General features: G+C 39.2%; 1 protein-coding gene across 1 annotated transcript in view; it reads right to left on the bottom strand.

Annotated features, from left to right (window-relative positions):
- Positions 1-5,692: 5,692 nt before the first annotated feature.
- The window catches only part of wdr75 (WD repeat domain 75), a 42,583-nt gene continuing 26,432 nt past the window's right edge, over positions 5,693-21,843 (bottom strand). Inside the window, exons 13-21 of the mRNA XM_059966858.1 lie at positions 21,465-21,625; positions 20,400-20,580; positions 19,722-19,816; positions 19,539-19,634; positions 14,772-14,941; positions 14,608-14,667; positions 13,264-13,395; positions 13,086-13,177; positions 5,693-6,838 (exon numbers count right to left, since the gene is read on the bottom strand). Of these exons, the coding sequence (XP_059822841.1) occupies positions 6,634-6,838; positions 13,086-13,177; positions 13,264-13,395; positions 14,608-14,667; positions 14,772-14,941; positions 19,539-19,634; positions 19,722-19,816; positions 20,400-20,580; positions 21,465-21,625 (1,192 nt within the window). The 3' untranslated portion in view covers positions 5,693-6,633. The remainder of the gene's footprint in view (positions 6,839-13,085; positions 13,178-13,263; positions 13,396-14,607; positions 14,668-14,771; positions 14,942-19,538; positions 19,635-19,721; positions 19,817-20,399; positions 20,581-21,464; positions 21,626-21,843) is intronic.

Raw genomic sequence — 21,843 nt, 5'->3', positions numbered from 1 at the left:
GAAAAAGCATTTCACATTTCTCTGACATTAAATGTACCTTTGAAACCTTAGATGTCGTTCATAAGAACTATTGGCATTCCTCTGTAATCTATGCAGTCTGTATCTGCTCGCATAACCACTGGCAAAATATATTCCAAGGTCATTGCTTTGCTTTGCGTGAAGTGTTCTTTGCAATGATTTTTATTTTAACACCTCACAGCAATAAGTTAGAGTGAGACAAGTGACACCTGGGAACTTATTTCAATTTCCCATCATTTCGGGCCGCCCACGCTCAGTCCGGGGCATCAGCAGCAGCTTATTTCTGACGTAAAGAGTGATTTCTCCCCCCCAAAAACGTGACGGGCCATTGGAATGCTCCACCCAGCCGGGCTGCAGAGGCTCAGCTGCTGAGCTCAGTCAAGAAGGAGACTGATAAGATTTTCAGATATTAAAAGAATCCAGAGCATGTGCTGCGAAGTGGCACTGAGCCACGGTGGATCAAGCAATTCCCATTCCTATTTCTTATATTCCAAAGATCTTTTAAACCTACAAGTAGCTGGGGTTGCACCTGGATAACAGACTTGAGTGGAGCACCGACATAGAGGCTGTGTACAAGAAGGGCCAGAGTCACCTCTACTTCCTGAGGAGACGGAGGTCCTTTGGAGTACGCAGGCCTCTCCTTCACATGATCTACTAGTCTGTTGACACCAGCACAGACTTCCATGTGGTGGTGTGCTGGGGCAATGGAATCAGCATGCGTGATGCCTACTGGCTGAACAAACTGATTAGAAAGGCTGGCTCTGTGATAGGGGTCAAACTGCACACACTGGAGGCTGTGGTAGAACAAAGGACCCTCTGGAAAATCCTGGCAATTCTGGACAACGTTTCTCACCCTCTGCAGGCCACCTTGGTTGAACAGAGGAGCACTTTCAGTAATAGACTAAGACAACTGTGCTGCTCTATAGAGCACTATATGAGGACATTCTTAACCTCGGCCATTAGGCTCTATAATGAATCAATCTATAGCCAGGGAAGTGATGACCCCTTTCTATTATTCTGTTTGAGGTAACTTTTTTTTTCATTATTTCTTACTTCTCTTCTAATATTTGTATATTTGCACTTGGTAATGCTACTGTGACATTTTAATTTCCTTTGGGATCAATAAAGTATTTACCTATCTGTCTTACCACATTGCATTCCCTCAATATGATGTAATCTCTACTGTGCTGTTGATTGGGTGCCTGCTTTGGGGAATACATACAATTGTAAGCACAACGTTCAACTTCTGGTTGCCTTTCTCTTTAGTTTTCTGGCCCACCCCCATTCGGGCCTAGACCATACTTGGCTAAAACTTGTTACAGCTTCAGCGCTTTCTGGTTTTGACCTAGTACATTTCCATTGATTCTGGCAAGCCTGCTGTTCATAGTCCTCTGTCTTAACTGGACAGGGTGGGAAGGAAAGGACATGTACTGGGGTAAAATGGACTGCAGAAAGTAAGGGAATGGGCAGAGGAATTTCTGACTGCAATGAGAGTAACGGGTTTCTCTCATTGTTACTTTCCAATGTAGAAAACTTTCAGAACATCTGGACATAACTCCCAGTAGAGGAGCAATGAGTGCTGGCATGTGGCTGAAGATTTCAGCTATCAGATGGGTTACGTCTACCGAAGAATAATTTACAGTGACTTGGGGGGGGCCTTAGACTAATGATGTTTTGGGGATAGAGTATGATTGCCTTTCTAATGATAACTATGTTTAAATGAGTTACAGCCTGCAGAGCGTGAACCTGACAATCTCTTCAGCAGTTTGCTTAAAGTAATAAAGTTTGACAAAGCGTTGGGATCAGTGGAGAAAAGCAGAAGTAAAATTAATTTTAGTAATGCTTTCGATATGCATTCCCAGTTGGGGAGAAAGTAAAACACATGATTTAGACATACAATAAAAACTAGGACTTAGTCAGCAATCAAATCCCATCTGTAACAGTTCACTGCAAGGTCAAGGCAGTAGATTATAATTGGTGTGACTTGAGCAATCACCCTCCTTTACACTTTTCTTCAACTGATTTTGAACTTCCTCATTTCAAGTTGTGCCTTCACTATTTAACATGCACCCAATTTATTTTATGCATAATATTCATTGTGGAAACAGGCAATAGATCATGCGGTATGTTGAAACTTGAATGGCATGGCAAGGAAGTCAAATTGTGGACAGAAGAAAGATGGTAAACTGTTTCAAATTGATATGCACTTAGTAAATCATAACCAAAGCTTCTGACTCTGGGTTATAACATGTAGCTTTCTGAAATCTTACAAAGATACGATTCTTGCACGAAAACCTAGAAATACAATCTACTTATGAACTAATTGCAATGGCTGTAATCTCCAGAGTATTTGCAATGTTCTTAACTTAGCATGTTTTGCAAATCAATTGGAGTTGTAAAACAAAACTCAAAATGAAATTTGTTAACTGCTAGTTTCAGCAAATACAATCTTCACTATCAGCAGGACAAAATCATATGATCATGAGTCCTGAAGAAGGATCTCAGCCTGTTTACTCATTTCTGGACACGTTGCCTGACCTGCTGAGTTCCTCCAGCATTTTGTGTGTGTTGTTTTGGATTTCCAGCACCTGCAGATTTTCTCCTGTTTGTCATATAATCATTTGTTTTGTTAACATCTATTTTTAAATCACACTTAATTCCTCAAACCCAGATCTACTCCACTTCCTTGGGGGAAGAGGTTAGGGAGCAGTGACTAATGATGTGTTGAGCGCATTTCATCCATTTCATTTTTGCAGCTCATGGAGGTTTAGAAAGAGTTGAGTTGGTGGTAAGGAAGGCACATGCAATGTTAACATTCATTTCTAGAGGACTACAGCATAAAAACAAGGTGTAATGCTGAGGCTTTATAAGGCATTGGTCAGACCGCATTTGGAGTATTGTGAGCAGTTTTGGGTCCCTTTTCGAAGAAAGGGTGTGGCATTGGAGAGGGTCCAGAGGCTGTTCACAAGAATGATCCTGGGAATAAAATTGTTAACATATGAGAGGTGTTTGATGGCTGTGGGCCTGTATTTGTTGGCTTTTAGAAGAATGTGGAGTGATTCCATTGAATCCTATTGAATATTCAAAGGCCTAGACCGAGTAGATGATGAGAGGATGTTTCCAATATTGGAACTTGACAGCACAGCCTAAGAATACAAGGATGTTCTTAGAACAAAGATGAGGAGCAATTTCTTTAGCCAGAATTTGGTGAATCTGGAATTCATTACCACGGGCGGTTGTGGAAGCCAAACCACTGGGTATATTAAAGCAGAGGTCAATAGGTTCTTGATTAGTAAGTACAGAGTTACGGGCAGAAGGCAGGAGAATGGGGTTGACAGGAATAATAAATCAGCCATGATGGACAAAGAAAATTCGATGGGCTGAATTCTGCTCCTATATGGTCTCAATAGAAGGTCCCCAGAGTCAGACAATTGTCTCACATAAGATTAACAGGGTTGGAATTAGCTGGCAAACAAACCTACCAACTTGATCAGTGTGATGAGAATGTATGTCAACACTGTGCCAATTACAGCAAAAAAAAGGTCTCCAATGTAAAAAAAAACATTTTCTTTTTGTTATTTGCTAATTTACTGCAAACATTTTCAACTATGAAATGATCTCAACTGCCCAAACTTCTATCCACCCTGTGGATCTGCCAAAATATTAAACTGCTTGCGATTTAGAAGTAACCCAAGTAGTACACATGGTGATGAAAAGCATCCAACAAAAATTCAGCATGAACAAAAGAAAACGCGAGGCAATGAGAAAAGCAAGTAGAACTGTAGCTGACTAGGCACCTCTGAAAGAATATCAGTGAAATAGAGGTTCTCACATCTTATGCTGTGAAAATAACTGATAACATTAATTGATGGAGCATTTTTTGATTAAACTGTAATAAAGGAATAGTTTAATTGGACATAGAAAACATGATATACAAACTGTATATTGGTTTCCTTCAGTTTTTCAGTGTTTTCTGTCTTATGGCTGATTGATGGGTGGGTGGTCTGTTAATAAGGGGAGTTGGGGGTTTTGAAGCTACTGTCACTGTTCTTTTCTTCGAGTGGAGAGATCCGGGATTGTTATTGTCCCTTTTTTTCTGTGAGATCAGGAATTGTTATTGTCATATTTTTTTTCTGTGGGAGAGGGGTGGGGCTTTGATGACATGGTCACAATTTTTTTTCCGCAGGGAGGGAGTGGGGTATTTTGGGGTCTGCAAGTTTTGCTTATTTTCTTTTTTTTTGTGCCAGGGTGGGGCAAGATGATGTCTTTTATTTCATCAACTCCCATGTTCTTTCTGTATTTCATGGCTATCTGGAGAAGACAAATATCAGAGTTGTACTGTGCATGCATACTTTGACAACAGAATACACGTTTGATCCTTTGGAAACAGAAGAGGGCAGATTACCTTTGTGGAATTGAAGATCCTGGCCTTTGCCCGGAATTTATTGAAGATTCACACTACATCCCCACACTAATCCTCCCCTAATTTGTCAGATTTTATCTTACACATTTCTTTAAAGGAATAAATGCCAAGAAATTAAATGCTGGAATCCATAAGGTATTGGAGCAGAATTGGGCCAGATGACCCATCAATCTGCTCTGCCATTTCATCATGGCTGATACAATTTTCCTCTCAGCCCAGTCTCCTGCCTTCTCCCCCGTATCCCTTCATGCCCCAGCCAATCAAGAATTTATCAACCTCTACATTAAATATACATAAAGACTTGGCCTTCACAGCTGCTGGTGGCAAAGAATCCAACAGATTCTGGCACCACACTCTGGCAAAAGAAAGTCCTCCTCATCTCCATTCTAAAAGAATACCCTTCTATTCTGAAGCTGTCCTTTGGTCTTCGACTCTCCTAGCAAAGGAAACATAAACTCTATCAAGGCCTTTCACCATTCAATAGGTTTCATTGAGGTCACCCCTCATTCTTCTGAACTCTAGTGATTATAGATCCACAGCCATTAGACACTCTTCATATACAACCATAGAACATTACAGCACAGAAATAGGCCTTTTGGCCCTTCTTGTCTGTGCCGAACCATTTTTCTGCCTCGTCCCACTGACCTGCACCTGGACCATATCCTTCCATACACCTCTCGTCCATGTAGCTGTCCAAGTTTTTCTTAAATGTTAAAAGTGAGCCCGCATTTACAACTGCATCTCATTCCACATTCCCACCACTCTCTGTGTGAAGAAGCCCCCCCCTCTAATGTTCCCATTAAACTTACCCCCCTTCACCCTAAACCCATGTCCTCTGGTTTTTTTCTCCCTAGCCTCAGTGGAAAAAGCCTGCTTGCATTCACTCTATCTATACCCTATGACAAACATTCAATTCTGGAATCATTTTCCTGAACCTCCTTTGAACCCTCTCCAGTTTCAGCACATCCTTTCTATGATAAGGTGCCCAGACCCAGCTGTCATTGCCAAATTTGTAGGTGGCATTTCAGCTGTGTGGCTACACAATTGTGGGCACAGAGAAAGTAAAGCAGTGGGCGAAGCACGCATCTTTGAGGTGCAACAGTGTTGACTATCAGCGAGGACAAGATGTTATTTCCGATCTGCACATCTGATCTTCTGATGAGGAAGGCAAGCATCCAGTTACAGAGGGAAATACAGAGGCCCAGGTTTTAGAGCTTGATGATTAGAATAGGAGAAAGACTTGCATGAGATTAAATCTAATTTTTATTGCATTTTATATTTAAAAAAAGAGGGCTGTCAGGAGCACTTTTATAAAACTAATAAGGGTTACATGAAATAGGAAAAAGCAAAATGTAGACTCCAATATTTATCTTACACCAGTATTTACAGTATAAGCAGTGCAGATCCATTGAGGTCTTGCAGATAGCATCATAGGTTTGTTCAAAAAATTATGCTAATATATTGCTGGGCTTTAACACTTCTGTAAGGCTAAAAGCTGAGTCAGTATTACTCTGGAACTTTTATATATATATCTCACACAATAGCTATGACTGTTGAATGGCAGAATAGATATGAAGGGCTCATAACCGTCTCTGGTTCCAATATTCTGAAGCTTTTCCAAATATTGGATGGTTAAACATTTACACAATTTCACAACTTTATTGAATGATATTCTCATTCCTTTGCTGATTTAATGATGAATTATTGAGAAAGTTATACTATTTCTTGGGCAGCAATAGTGCAGCCCCAGCCAGATTCTTGGTACTGTCATGCTTGAACTCCAGTTTTGAGGTGACAGATGATGTATTGTGGAACTGAAGGTGGAATCAGAGGCTGGCAGGCAGGCTAGTTGGCATGTTGCTTCCATCTTTTACGCTGGGCTTCTGAGCACTTTCAATGCATGGATTCTAATAAAACAGCACCAACTCCACTCTGAGCAGTCATGGGCTAGTGATTCCCAGGAGTCAATGAAGGTATCTCACTATTTATTTCTATATAGGTTATCCATTTGTAAAAGGAGCAACTTGTTACTGATGCTGCCTTTTCCACCCTCCAAATGGGTCTATTCAAGAAACACAAATAGTGTATTTATTGTAAAAATGAAACTTTATAGTTAACCATATCGGAACATATGTTGTAAAATATTTAGTACAAAATTCTTCAGATCAGCAGCAGGAATTAATTTCTCCAGTCTATACAGTAAATAGCCAGTCATAATTAGTCCTCTCAAGTTTTTTTAGTTCTTTTTCCTCAGATTTAGTCAATTTGGGTAAAAGTTCTTCAGATGAATATACTTTTTGCACCTCTTGCTTATCTTCAAAGAGACTTGTCTCCATATCGGATTCATCTTCCTCTTTTTCACTCTCTATTTCCACCTCCTCTTGTTCTTCTTTTGAGCTGATTTTAAAGATCATAAAGATAGAGGGATAAGCATTAAGGTTTTCTTCCTTCAACTGAATACTTGAGGTTGAGGGAGGGAGGGGGTGTAATTAGTTATTACTTCAGCTGGAGGCAAATGCACCAAAAAACACATTAAACAGAGCCTGCAATTGCAATATAAAACTGAACATCTCCCACTTTTTAAGAAAAAATAATGATAACTAAGTGGTCATTTTATCTATGAACTACTGGTGTATTTCTGAAATCTCAGTTCACAACTTATAATATCAAATCCAATTTGGACAAACTCAATTATTTTTTTCTCTAACTTTAATAAGCTGAAAATTTGAAATATATATTACTCTGAACACAGAAATCTTGCACTCTGTCTGCTTTTGTGGACTACTTTGAAGTGGTAATTCAGTCTTGCTTTCTTAATCCCATTCATTATTTTGTATCCTCTCCATTGAGCCCCCTTAACTATTCTTTGCCCAAATAGAAAGTCTTAAGATTACTATTCATTTAGGTTATTGAACAGATATTAACTTGGCACAAATTCAATTAACAGAAAATGAGCATGGACCAGAAACAGAACAAATCAATTACTTACTCTTCAAATGTATATCCCTCTCTTTGCTCTGTAAAAGTCTTCCCTTTGCCTACTACCCATCTTAAAATCACTTTCTATAGCTTTTCCTAACCCAATCTACATGTAAAACTCCTTGGGTGCTTTTCCTAAGAATATGAAAAGATGGTAAATAACATCTAGTTGTTGATACCATATTTTCATCTTCAAGGATAACAAAAACAGTATTTAATGGCTACATTCTGTTATGCCTGCAGCCCCCTCCTTTGTGAGAATCGCAAGATCACTGTTGGGTTGGGTCAGGGGGCCCAGGAAATGAGAGAGAGACGTGCGGAATGTCTTGTTCCCTCAGCAATGTAAAGCTACAGGACATGGCCATTGTCTCCGGAAGGCGAATTTGTGGATTGGAGACCGTACTACGTGGAAGCCCTCAGGCAAAGTGGGCTGGTTGGTGGAGGGATTGCATCACCCCCAACCTGATTGACATCTACGACCCTGCGAGTCAGGATAAAAGAGGGTCTGCGGGAACAGCCCCTCAGACGCACCAGAAGAAACGCTAGCACTCCCGTGATAGCGGGAAGCCATCTGAAAGAGGCCACGTGCGTTCAGTTCCGTTGCCTGGGACTGGTGGCTTGTAACACGGAAAACGGCTTTTAGCTAACAACGGGGAAACCAACTCCCCGACTCAAAGGATTGGGATCATAAAAGACCTGGGCAAGTTTAAACCATCTCTCTCTTAAACCCAAAACGCTGCAGCTTGAACAAACTAACAGTGACTTTTATATTTCCATCGGACAATACATTATTCCCTAGACAACGATAGAGCTATTTCTTATTGGTTATTATGATACCCGCGCTTTTAGATTTAGTATTGATGACGTATATTATCTGTATGTTTGCATTAATCTTATTTTTGTGCCCCTTTATCAATAAATACTTTTAAAAATAGTACCATCAGACTTCAACGGACCTCTCTATCTTTGCTGGTAAGTGACCCAGTTACGGGGTTCGTAACAATTCTAATTCTCAATGTGATTAACAAGTAGTAATTATTGCTCACTTTTTGACCTATAGAATATTTTCTTTTTTTAAAACTTAACTTAATATTGCCACATGCACATCCTTTTGAAATTTTTCCTATCTCATTATCCTCCTGCTTCTTAATGTTACCAGTGACTCTGAAGGGTTTATAGCTGGATTCAGATGTCACCCTTGTGTAATTAATGCAAATTTATTATGATGAGTAAACAAGAACAATTTTTAATCTGTAAATAAAATTAAGAGAATTCTTGAAATTTTACCTGCTCATTGTTCTTAAAATGAAAGCTTCAGCCTTTTCATTCTGCTTTTACTTGGAACTGCTGAGTAGCCAAACTGAAAACACTTTCTAGACCTCTTTCATTTTTTTTTCTGCCTATCATTTGCTTCCTTCTTGCTACCTCTTCCTGTATCTTGCCAGCCTTTAATTAAGATAACTGCCGGCTGACAAACGCAGGACTGCTCAGTTTGGGTCACTAGCACTGCCTGGCGAATTGCATCAATCCAATACACAGCTTGGCATATAAACATTAACTGATCTAAAATGTGCTGCGTTAAAATTGTTCATTTACGGTACTGTGCAAAAGTCTGAGCCACATATAGGGCAACTTTTGCACAATACTGTAGTAAGTTTATGTATTGCACTGTACTGCTGCCACAAACAAATTTCACGATAAATGTGAACAATGATATACTTGATTCTGTTATGGGTTCTCTGTTGTGGACTGAGAGTGGGAAGGAGGCAGAGAGAAGGGAATCAAGGTTGGGAAAAGGAAGGAAGAAGAGAGGGAACAGGAAGCACCAGAGAGTAATGATCAATAAACCAATTGTTTGTAAACAAATGACATGGTGTCTCAGATGTGGGTGTTTCTGCACCCCACACACTTCTCTGCCACCTGTCCCACACTCCTTCCATGACGCTCCACCTTGCCAGTCTCAACATCCTTTGCTCCTGCCAGATTGATAAACTCACCCTCCACTCTACATTGCCAAATACAGTACTGTGCAAAAGACTTAGGCGCCCTAGCTATTTATATGTGCTTAAGGCCTTTACACAGTACTGTACATAGCAAAAATTGAAAGAATACACCATGGAGACCTTCAATGCATCAAAGTTTAAGGACAAAGACAGTAGCTCTGGAGCCTGATCCATTGAACAGACTGATCTCTTGTGCACAAATACACATACAGTTGGATGAACGCATACCTGCACTATGTAGGCCTGCCCTTACGTGAATGGAAAGTTGTCTATTCAGGCCAGAAATTCGCATGACAGCTGTCATTCAGAAGTGATCAGTGGAGTCACCACTTTGTTTAGCCCAATGATTTAGAAGGGCAATCTGGAGTCTGTGTGACAAGACACAGTAATTGTCCCACTCAGCATTCAGCCGAAACCCAGAGTCCAGGCCCTAGTGTCAGCCCACCAGCCTGAGCTCTGTGCAGTTTCCCATTAGCACTAACAACAATTGTAAATAACCTTTTTTAAGAAAAGGACCATTACTTCTTGTGTTTATTTTCTTATGACATTGGAGGATGCCATTCAGTCCATCAGGTCTTTATCAGATGTCCCAGCAATCCCACTCTCCTGTAACCTACTCTTTCTCACATACTTATCAATTCCTCCTGATACTTCTACCATGCACTGATACGTAAGATAATTTACAAATAGCCAAATAACACCTTTGAGACGTGTAAGGAACCTTGAACACCTGCAGGATTACAGAGAGGACAAGGGACCTCAACAGAGGCCATACTAAATGTCAGAATCAATCACCAGTTTCATGGAGCAGTGAGACAGCAGCACCTCCTGCTGCAACACAACAATCGCAAGGTTCTTTGAATTGTTGGCCTGGATGTACATTTGAGAGATGGGACTTGAAGTGAGAGGCACTAGTGTTTAAATAAGGTAGGTCTTGGCTCAAGCTGGTGAGTTTCACTTAATAGGACTCCAAAGGAGGCATATTTGGAAATTGTTAGTTAATAATTAGCTAATTGACAGCAGTCAATAAAAAGGTTTTGTCAGAGAGAGTGGTGAAGAGCTGGTGCAAGAGGCAGGAAGTCAGGTTCTTGGATCACTGGAATCTCTTCTGGATTAGAAGCAATTTATGTTCTTGAAGGGAAATTTGATTTTGCCACTGAGAGGTAGGAATTGAAAGAGTTAAGTCGATGAGAATTCAGGAGTATGTGCAGCAACCAAAGCATGTAAGCCTAGCAATCGGGCCAACCATGTTTCCAGTAAAAGGGTAGACAGGACCACTGCTTTAAAATGCACCAGTGTATGTACAGTTGCAAGAAAAACTCTGAACCCTTTGCATTTACCTGGTTTTCTGCATTAGTTACTCTTAAGTGGTCTAACCTTCATGTAAGTCCCAATAATAGACAATCTGCCTAAACTAGTAACACACAAAACAACTGTACTTCTTGTCAGAATTGAGTACACCATTTGAAAAATCAGTCTAGGTTCAAAAAAACTATGTGAACCTCTGGAATAATGCCTTCTACAAAAGCTATTGGAATCAGGTTACTGACAGAACCTGCTCTTCTCAAGAGAGATCCATTATGTGCACCATGCCTCAATCAACTTTCAGAGGACCTTAGAAGAACTGTAGAGATGCATGAAGCTGGAAAAGGCTACAGAAGTACTTCTGAAGACCAGAGTGTTCACCAGTCCACAGTGAGAGAAGCTGTCTCCAAATGGAGGCAATTCAGTACTGGTGCTATCTCTCCCTAAGAGTGGGCTTCTTGCAAAGATCACACCAAGAGCATAACATGTAATACTGAAGGAGGTGGAAAAAGAACCCAAGGGTAACAGCAAAAGACCTGCAGAAATCTCTAGAACTTGCTGAAGTCTCTGTTCATGTGTCCATTATAAGAAAAACGCTGAACAAGAATGATGTTCATGGAGGAGACCGCTGCTCTCAAGTTTGCAAAAGAACACCTGGATGTTCCACAACACTTCTGGAACAATGTCCTGAGGGCAAATAAAACTAAAGTTGAACTTTCTGGCAGAAACGCATACTGCTGGATGGAGGGGAAAGGGCACTGCACACCAGTCCAAAACTTCATCCCACTGTGAAGCATAGTGGAAGGAGCATCATGGTTTGGGGCTGCTTTGCTACCTCAGGGCTGGAGCAGTTTGCAATTGTTGAGGGAACAATGAATTCAAAAATTGTATCAAGACATTTTATAGGAGAATGTCAGGGTAGCGGTCTGTCACCTGAAGCTTAATATAAGTTGGACGATGCAATGAGACAATAATTTGAAAGACAAAGAGTATTTAGAAGAAAGTTTCTGTTTTGGAATGCCCAAGTCAAAGTCCAGACCTTAACCCAATTGAGGTGCTACAGCATGACCTGAAGAGGCTGTTCATATAAGGTATCCCAGAAATATTGGTAAACTGGAACAGTTTTGCATGGAGGAATGGTCGAAAAGTTCGTCCTTGCTGTTATGCAAATCCGATCAGCAACTAAAGGAAACATTTGGTGGAGGTTATTGTTGCGAAAGGAGGTTCTACCAGTTAGTAAATACAAGGGTTAACATACTTCTTCCAGCCTGAACTGTGAATGATTAAACCATATGTTCAATAAACACATGAAATGTACAAGTGTTTGTGTGTTGTTAGTTTAGACAGATTGTGTTTGTCTGCTATTGTGACTTAGATAAGATCAGTCCACATTTTATGATCAATTAACACATTAAACCAGGTAGCTGCAAAAGGTTCATGAACTTTTTCTATAGCTTAACATGCAAGCAGACAAACTGAGAGCAGGATTATCTCCAGGGACTGAGATTCTGTGGCCATCACCAAAATGTGGTTGAGAAAAGGGCAGATTACCAATGCTGTAGGTGTGTCAGAGGAAGGAGTGGAGGGGGGGGGGGGTGTTTATTTAATAAGGGCAGACATTTTAGATAGTCAAACAAGGGTAGGACCTATACAATGAAGGGCAGAGCACTGACAAGTGTCGTAGCAACGACAGTTACAATCTTTTTCCCACGGTTTGTAAGTCTAGCACTGGGGCATAGATACAAAATAAAAGAGGAGATTTAAGAGACATGAGAGCTAAATTCTATACACAGAGGATTGAATTGACACAGGAAGTGATTGAGATGGGTACAATTGCAATATTTAAGTTGCATTTGGATAGGTATATAGAGGTTAATAGCTTGGAGAGTTCTGGGGTGAAGGCAGGCAACCACGACTAGCACGGAGGATGCTGTGCTTGGCTTGGATCTGTTGAGCTGAACAGTTTGTTTCTGTGTTGTATTGCTCTATGACGAGAAACAGCTTGAGAGACTTGAGGGATTCTCAAGAAAGCTGATATTGAGGATAATTTTTTGAGGGAGCAGTAAGGAAATATATCCAGTTTCATAACTCAGGGAAATGATTTGCCTTCTGATATTAAAGAACAGGATATAAGAACTTACAAATTATAGTATGAATAGACTCAACTTTCAAGCCCACTAAAGCATTTAATAAGATTAAAGGTGATCCAATTGTAACTTTAACTTATTCCCATGGCAAAGAAATTAGGCATATTACAGCTTATGTCCAAACGAAAAGCTACCTTCATGAATCTTTGGAGTTATTAATCCCAGAATTAGAGGAACAAACGTAACAAAAGTACCTATTCACAATCTTACCTTTTGTCCTCCTTAGGAATAAGTAATGAATTCATAAACATCGAACAGAGAAATGAAGCATTTGGCAGAACATGAGCTGGTGTATGAAGCATCTGAAGGAAACAAGAGTTTTTTACCAAAAAATGTTAAATCCATTTAAAATTCCATATTTGTAATTACTTATAATTCATTTAATTACCTCATTAATTGCAGTAGATCCTTCAGGCAGTGTGGTTTGTTCTGCTTCTGGCCCAGATTTTATTTGATGCTGCTGCTGTTTTCCAAGCAACACATGGAAAGGAGTCATCAGAGCATTTTCTTCTGTCACCAACTGGAAATAAATTGAATTTTGATGTTAGTTTGATGACATGCAACTTTCCAGAATCATATTCTTATCAGAATCAAAAGTAAATTTAATAATACTTGAACATTTCTACCATTCTATACACAATGAAACCAATAACAAGAATAACTTAATACATGAAGATGGTGAACAAGGTTAAAGGACTGTATTAGGGGTTATATATGAAAGCAGATTGAGAGAGAGTTAATATGGTAAACAAGCCATAATAAAACTTATTACATGGATATAATCCAACTTGAACACTTGAACTCCAACACAAAATAAAAGCCTGCTGGTTAAGGAGTGATGAGAATGCAGAGATTTCGTGATGATGTAGACAAGCTGAGTGAATGGCATCACCGTGACAGCATTGGGGAAAAAGGGAAATGATGATGCTCAGAGACCTGGTTTTTGTGCACATATGTCACCGAAAGCTTACATACACGTTCATTCAATAATGAACTAAATTGACATGTTAGCCTTTATTGAAGAGGATCAGAATATAGGTAATATATAAATATGTCTAACTACAATAATACAGGGCCTTTGAGACCAAAATTATACACTATATCAACACTTTATCTTTAAAAAAAAGTTATCCTTGTTTTAGAGGGAGTGAAATTAAGATTCACTATTCTATTTCATGGGACAATGGGTTTGCCACTTGAGAAGATACTGATTCTCTAAAGTTTAGGATAACATTAGGAGCTCTCAGAAACATATAGATCTCAAAGCTGATGAAAAGTTGGTTCCTCTGAATGCAAAGACTAGAGCTAGGGATGAAAATAAGGGGTAAACCAAGATGGAAAAAAAATCTTATCACAGAGCATTGAACCTTTGGAATATTATACCAAGTGAAAGGCCCAATTATAAGAACGTTTAGGTTAAGTGCATGGTAAATGCCGGTGGCAAGTCATTATGTAGAAATTGGGATGGCATGGTAGCAAAACGGTTAGAGTAACATTATGACAGTGCCAGTGAGCCAAGTTTAATTCTGCACTGTCTGTAAGAAGTTTGTACGTTCTCCCCATGATCATGTGGGTTTCCTTGCACATTCCAAAGACATATTAGTTAGTAGGTTAATGGGTCACATGTGGCACACGTTCACTGGGCTGGCAGGGCCTGCTAAACCAAATAAATAAAATTCTGGCCACCCTGCAAAAGTAAATGTTTCTTAGGGACTGGCCATATTACACGCACCTGCTTGCTGGATAGCGTTAGTCTTTCTTCTTCTGATTTTGTACTGAATGTCATCAAGTCCTGCCAGAGGAAAAAAATGTTTCCCAATGTATCAATCACTTCATAAATTAGAAGAGCTTAGTTCCTTAATTGGCTTTCAGCTCCACAACTTAAAATTGCTTTACCTGGGAATCTGTGAGGAAGTAAAGCTGTGATCTGGCTAACCACTGCTGGTTCTCTGAACTACAGTCCTCAGCCAGTTCTCTGGGAACAAAGACAGCTGACTTGACTGGAACATCGCAGACATTCTTCTGCATGTACAAGGGTTGTGGCTCATTGGGCTTAAAAACAAACACTATAAAAATAATCAACATTCAGGCATTGACTTGGAGAGACTAAACAAAGGTATAGTCTTAAAATTATGGCAAATGGCAAATTATACATAGTTTTACATTTTTTTTCTATTAAAACTATTACTTAGCAAACAAAAAGAAAAAAAGAATTAAATGTGGTTGGCATTCATCAAGGCAGAATATTGAGTTATTGAATGAGAGAATGATGTGGGTAATTCAGTTTTCCTTGCCTGGGACACACAACAGAGCCCAGCATGGGAAGGCAATGTTTCCATACCAATTATGATGAGGAATTTGATTAACTCATTGATCTCAGTAGTGGTGAAACATAAAGACGACAATAAGCTTACGCGTTTCTTGGGAAAAAAAACTATAATAATCTGAAAGATTAGATAATATTCCAACATTATGAACAGCTTTGACAAATGTCGATACCAGGAATACCAGATAATTTACTATTTCATAGGTGAGGGGCAGCGGGGCATTTTACATGCCATTATTCCTACCCCACAGGCTGCTTCTTTCTTAAACTTAGCTGGGGAACTGTGTAAAGGTAAATTGTAACTTTCTTCACAGGTCAGAGGCACCAAGAGATGCTTACCGAGTGCAAAACTTGCACCAAATATCAGGTTATAAACTGCCCGAATGATGCATCCTAATTTTAACACTTATGCAACTTCACTCCAGGACACAATATCCATGCTGGTAATCCAACCTCACTGCCAAGTGGTTGACTTCTTCAGTTTCTGTAAAGATACTAGATGGGTGTCATGGCAAGGGAGTGGACAGAATGTGCTACTCCATTCCCTAGTGCAGTCTTTCAGAAACAATCCACATATCATGTGGCATTGCACTTTTGTGCAGTATGGAAACCAAAAGAGAAAGGCCAGTGTTTTTTTAATCTAACTGGAGAAATGGTCATCAGTAACCAAAACAAATAAACTGTAGGACATGAATTTATCTCATGTTTTCTTCACTTTCCTAGAAAAAATGCTGATAGAATGTTTTTCAATAGTCACTGAAATAAACAAGAAGACTATTCAAAGCCACAAGAAGAGTTTAATACAAGCTATAAATAAAGAATAGGATATACAGTGCCTTAAAGTATTCAGCCCCCACAACTATTTTCCCATTTTATGGTCTCATTTTCTAAATTTAAGATATATTGACATAGGATTTTTTGAGCTAATCTACAAAACATTGTGCATCGTGTCAAATCAAAAGAAAACTTTCAAAACCTGCCAACAATTTACGAAAAATTAAAAACCAAAATTGTGAAGCTGAAAAAGTATTTATCCTCTTCGTAATTACTACACTATTTTTTCTCAGTATTAATATACTGCCTTACCAACTCACACAATTTGTTCAAGTAGAAAATTGGAGGATCACCTGTTTTCAATGAATTCATAACACCCTCTCTCTCTCTCTGCAATGTCCAACAGTGTAGTAGATTTTCAACAGACCAACCAAAATAAAGACAGAAGAGCATTCCAGACAAGTCAGGAAAATGATAAAAAGACTGTCTCAAAGGCACTGAACTTAACTCTCAGCTCAGTGCAGTCCATTGTGAAAAAGTGGAAAAATATGAAACAATGACTACACTGCCTGTCAGATTAGTCACTGGAGAAAAATGGGACTTGTAAGAGAGGCTACTGTGACACCAACAGTCACTCTGAGTGCACTGCATAAGCCTGTAACTGGAGATGAAGACCAAAAGATATAGGAGCAGAAGTAGGCCATTCAGTCCATCGAGTCTGCTCTGCCATTCAATCATGGACGGATCCACTTCATCCAGTCATCCCTACTTTCACCCCATACCCTTTGATGACCTGGCTAATCAAGAACCTATCTATCTCTGCCTTAAATACACCAAAGGACTGGGCCTCCATAGATGCTTGTCGCAACAAATTCCACAGATTTACCGTCCTCTGACTCAAGTAATTTCTCCGCATCTCAGCTCTAAAAGGAAGTCTTTCAATCCTGAAGTCGTGCCTTCTTGTCCTAGAATCCCCTACCATGGGAAATAACTTTGCCATATCTAAACTGTTCAGACTTTTTAACTTTTGGAATGCTTCTATGAGATCCCCCCTCATTCTCCTGAACTCCAGGGAATGCAGCCCAAGAGCTGCCAAACGCTCCTCATACCCTCTCATTCCTGGAATCATTCTTGTGAATCTCCTCTGAACCCTCTTCAATGTCAGTATATCCTTTCTAAAATAAGAAGCCCAAAACTGCACACAATACTAAGAGAATGGCTCACGAGTGCCTTATAAAGCCTTAATATCACATCCCGGCTCTTATATTCTATATCTAGAAATGAATGCCAACATTGCTTTCGCCTTTTTCACAACTGACTCAACCTGCAAGTTAACCTTTAGGGTATTTTGCACAAGAACCCTCAAGTCTCTTTGCACCTCTGCATTTTGAATTCTCTCCCCATCTAAGTAATAGTTTGCCGGTCTTTTTCTTCCACCGAAGTGCATGACCATACACTTTCCAACGTTGTATTTCATTTGTCACTTTGCCCATTCCCCTAAACTATCAAAATCTCTCTGCAGGCTCTCCAGCGTCATTTTGTATTGGTCCTATATCTAACCTCAATTCTCTTTTGCCCTTTATATACTTAAAAAAGATTTAAATATCTTCTTTTATATTAGTCACCAGCTTCCTCTCCTAATTCATCTTTTCCTTCTGAATGACCTTCTTAGTTTCCTTCTGCAAGTTTTTAAAAGCTCCCCAATCCTCTAACTAGCTCTGGCTTACTTGTATACCCTCTCTTTTGCTTTTACTTTGGCTCTGACTTCACTTGTCAGCCACGGTAGTGTCCTCTTTCCCTTTGAAAATTTCTTCTTACTTGTAATATATCTGTCTATCACCTCCCTCATTTTTCATAGAAACTCCAGCCATTGCAGCTCTGCTGTCCTTCTTGCAAATGTCCCTTTCCAGTCAACTTTGGCCAGTTTTCCTCCCATGCCATTGTAATTTCCTTGATTCCAATGAAATACCAACACATTAGATTTTATTTTTTCCCTCTCAAATTTCAAAGTGAACTCGATCATATTGTGATCACTGTTCCTAACAGTTCCTTAACCTTAAGCTCTCTTATCACCTCCAGATCATTGCACAACACCTAATCCAGCACAGCCGATTCCCTAGTGGGCTCAACAACAAGTTGTTCTAAAAAGCCATCCCTGAGACATACAACAAATTCTCTCTCTTGAGGTCCAGTACTGGGCTGGTTTTCCCAATCCACTTTCATGTTAAAATCCTCAATGATTATCATGACTTTGCCTTTCTGACATGCCATTTCTATCTCCTGCTGTAATTTGTAATCCACATCCCAGCTGCTGTTTGGAGGCTGTGTACAACTGCCATTAGGGTCCTTTTACCCTTGCCATTTCTTAGCTCAACCCATATAGACTCTACACCTTCTAATCCCAGGTTATCTCTTTCCAATGATTTAATATTATTTCTTAAACACAGAGTCACACCACCCCCTCTGCCAACTAACTTATCTTTTCGATAGGTTTTGGCTCCACAATTTTTAAGGTCTTGCATAAAAAGGGCATTTATGGACGAAGGGCAAGGAAGACACCTTGGCTAAAAAAAAACCATATCCGTGCCCATCAAAACTTTGCAAAGCATCTCTTAGAAAATACTGTAAAAATGGGGAAGAAAGTCTTGTTGTTGGGTGAGACTAAAGTGGAACATTTTGGCCTCAACACAGAAACACCATCCCTACTGTAAAGTATGGTGGAGGTAGCATTATGCTAGGAGGATGCTTTTCAGCTGCCGGGACTGGAAATCTGGTCAGGATTGAGGGGAAGATGAAAACTGCTATATAAGAGAGATCCTAGATAAAAACCTGCTTGCCTCTGCCAGAAAGCTTACACTGGGGAGGAAGTTAGTTTTTCAGTAGGACAATGACTCATTAGGACAAAGACAAATGACTCAGTAGGACAAAGCACACTGCCAGAGCAACGACAGGGTGGCTTCAAAGGAATAAAACTGATGTCCTTTAATGTCCCAGAGTGCCGACCTTCACCTGACTGAACGTCCCTGGCCAGACTTCAAGTTTGCTATGCATTGCTGCTCCCCAACTAACCTGATAGAGTTTGAGCAATTTTACAAGGAGGAATGGTTAAATCTTGTTCCATCATGTTGTGTAAAGCTAATAGAGACTTATCCAAAAAAGACTACCGGCTGTGGTGCTGCAATAGGTGGCTCAACTAAGTACTGAGCAAAGGGGCATGAATACTTTTGAATTGATCACATCTCAGTTTTTGAACTTTTGGGTTTTTCATGCCTTACAAATTTCCCTCTTTTTGAGCTCTACTGTGAAAAGAGAAGCATGTGATTCACAAATAAAAATTCTCAGTTAAATTGATCAAAATCGCTGGTTGTAATACTCACTTAGTGAACAAAAGGTTGGGACTGAATACTTTTATAAAGCACTGTAAAAACTAAAATAAATTCTCTGTAAATGCAATCAATTGAAAACTGGAAACATGAAACCTAAGCCTTTTCAAGTACCAAATTAAATGAATTAGTTTGTACTAATTTCAATAATTTGCCATTGTCAATAACCACTATACTTACAGTCTATGTTCCTACGAAGGTCTGAAAACACAGCAACATTCTCAGAGAGAGGATCGACTTGCAAAGACATTACATTCAGCTGTGTGCTCCATTCCACTGTAAAGCAAAGCATGTTTGTAAAATACTCTGCAACACGTTTTTTAACTGTACACTATCTGTTGGTGCTAGAAATTTCATACTCACAAGCGCAGCACAAAAGATTCCAGCAACAGAGAAACCTATTATCAGTTGAAGCAAGCAGGTACTTTGAACAACTAAGTCTTCCAAAGGCAAGATGCCTGAAAGATTAAAACGAAATACCAAATTATACAAACTAATAATGATTGATTGTGCTATATTAAATATAATTAAGGGCATGTTTATTATCAAATTTATACTTGCACAGGCCGTGTCTAATGCAAATGCTTATGAAAATAGTACTTAACCATAGATTACTCAAACCATCCAGGATACAAGCACATAAACCTAATTCAACCACAATGAGATAACATATAAACATTCATGAATCCATTATACAACTGCTTGCTCTCAAGAATTAATTTGATTTTAATTACGGCCAATATACTGTACACTTCACAAAAATACAACTGCAGATGCTGTGGATCAAAGAATACGTACACAATGCTGGAAGAACTCAGCAGGTCAGGCAGCGTCTGTGAGAAAAGAGTAGCCAACGTACGTATACTGTACACTTCAGTGCTAATCCTACATAAAATAGTTTTTATTCTTTATGGCTTTCTGAACTGAAGTTTCTCTTCACTTTGTGTTTATCACGTAGGAACAATGGCAGGGATTTTGCCACTAGGTAAATACAGTTACTAAATTAAAATTAACAAATAACAACACACTTGCAACATTTACCGTATATTCCCCGGTGGCTGACAGAAAGTACATTTCAGGTCCCAAGTATTTGCATCCCACAAGGTAATGATTTGTTCAAAGCTGACAGCGAGTAGGGAACCGTCCTCAGAGAAACAACAATTTGTAGCCTGCAGTTTATGATATGTTCCCACAAAGTCACATGTCCAGCATTCACTTTTTTCTGGAAAGTAATGTTCAGAGAATACAATAACATCAAAGCCTGGAAACAAAGCTCTGATCAATTAGCATAATACTGGGTACAAACTTTGAATTTTACCTTCTAACAACCAGCATTGCAATTTGATATTACTCATGGTAATCATTCAGGAAATAAAACTACAAAACACAGATAATCCTCCCGTGCCAATGATCAGCAAATAGTTTGCAATCAGCTGAAGAGAAGGTGAGTTAGGTAAATCATGTAGTCAGCAAATCTGGTGTGTTTTATTTATCCAAGTACCCCAACAACTGTTAAAAGCTACTGTACACTGGTTCAGTGTGAAGTTATGCAACACCACCTTCTACTGTTCAACCTGCTGCATTTATACAGCATTCCTGATGTTCTCCAAAGTTGTTAAAATAGACAAAGATTGCAAAATATTTATTAGTTCAGTGCAGGTATTGCAAAACATTATCTTTACATATCACTATAAATTAGGCAAACTTGCAGATTGTCATTAAAATGATGCACCCTCCTTGGAAATTTACTACTTATGACATACAATACTTCTTGCCTATGTTACCGTACCTGCTAGATATTCACCCTTGAAGACAGCAACCTCAGAATATACAAAAGTAAGTTATTGTAACATGTAGTTCTACTCTGCGTCTTTGGGTTTAAAATCAGTGATAGCTCAAGAACAAATAGCTCCATTTCTTTTAAATCAACATGCAGTGTACTCAATTACAACACCTGGATTTCCCATATCATGACAACCAAACTTCACAGTATTGTTCTCTCTCATATTCTGGATCCAATTTCAGTGTAATACATTGCTCAGCTGTTATTTTTCCCAAGTATATACAGCTGTCTAAATGGCCTGAATACAAACGGTAGGTACTTACGATAGATATCAGAATCATCCCCTAGAATCCAGACTTTAAACCGACCGTCCAAGCTAGATGTTACCAAAGTAGGTGGACTTCTGGAATCATCCAAATTTTGAAAGCATACGTTTGAAATATGGTTTTCATGTGGTGCGCAGATTGTGGTATTGAGGACAAAACTGTCGACAGGAAAAATATTGAATACAAGTTACACAACAAGTCAGATCTGATACATCTCAATCTACTGTAAGATTTGCCGCATCAGGTTAATAGTCTGTTTTCCTGGACAGGACACATGTAAATTTCAGCAAGAGGTTACATAATTCCTGGAACTTCACAGGAATCAATGAAACAGTACCTGAATTTATAAGAATCAGCAAAATTTTCTTTATAGAAT

The sequence above is a fragment of the Hypanus sabinus genome, chromosome 4, assembly GCF_030144855.1.
Source record: "Hypanus sabinus isolate sHypSab1 chromosome 4, sHypSab1.hap1, whole genome shotgun sequence".
NCBI classification, from domain to species: Eukaryota; Metazoa; Chordata; class Chondrichthyes; order Myliobatiformes; family Dasyatidae; genus Hypanus; species Hypanus sabinus.
The sequence above is the reverse complement of the archived record's forward strand: the minus strand, read 5'-3'. Positions and strand labels throughout refer to the sequence as shown.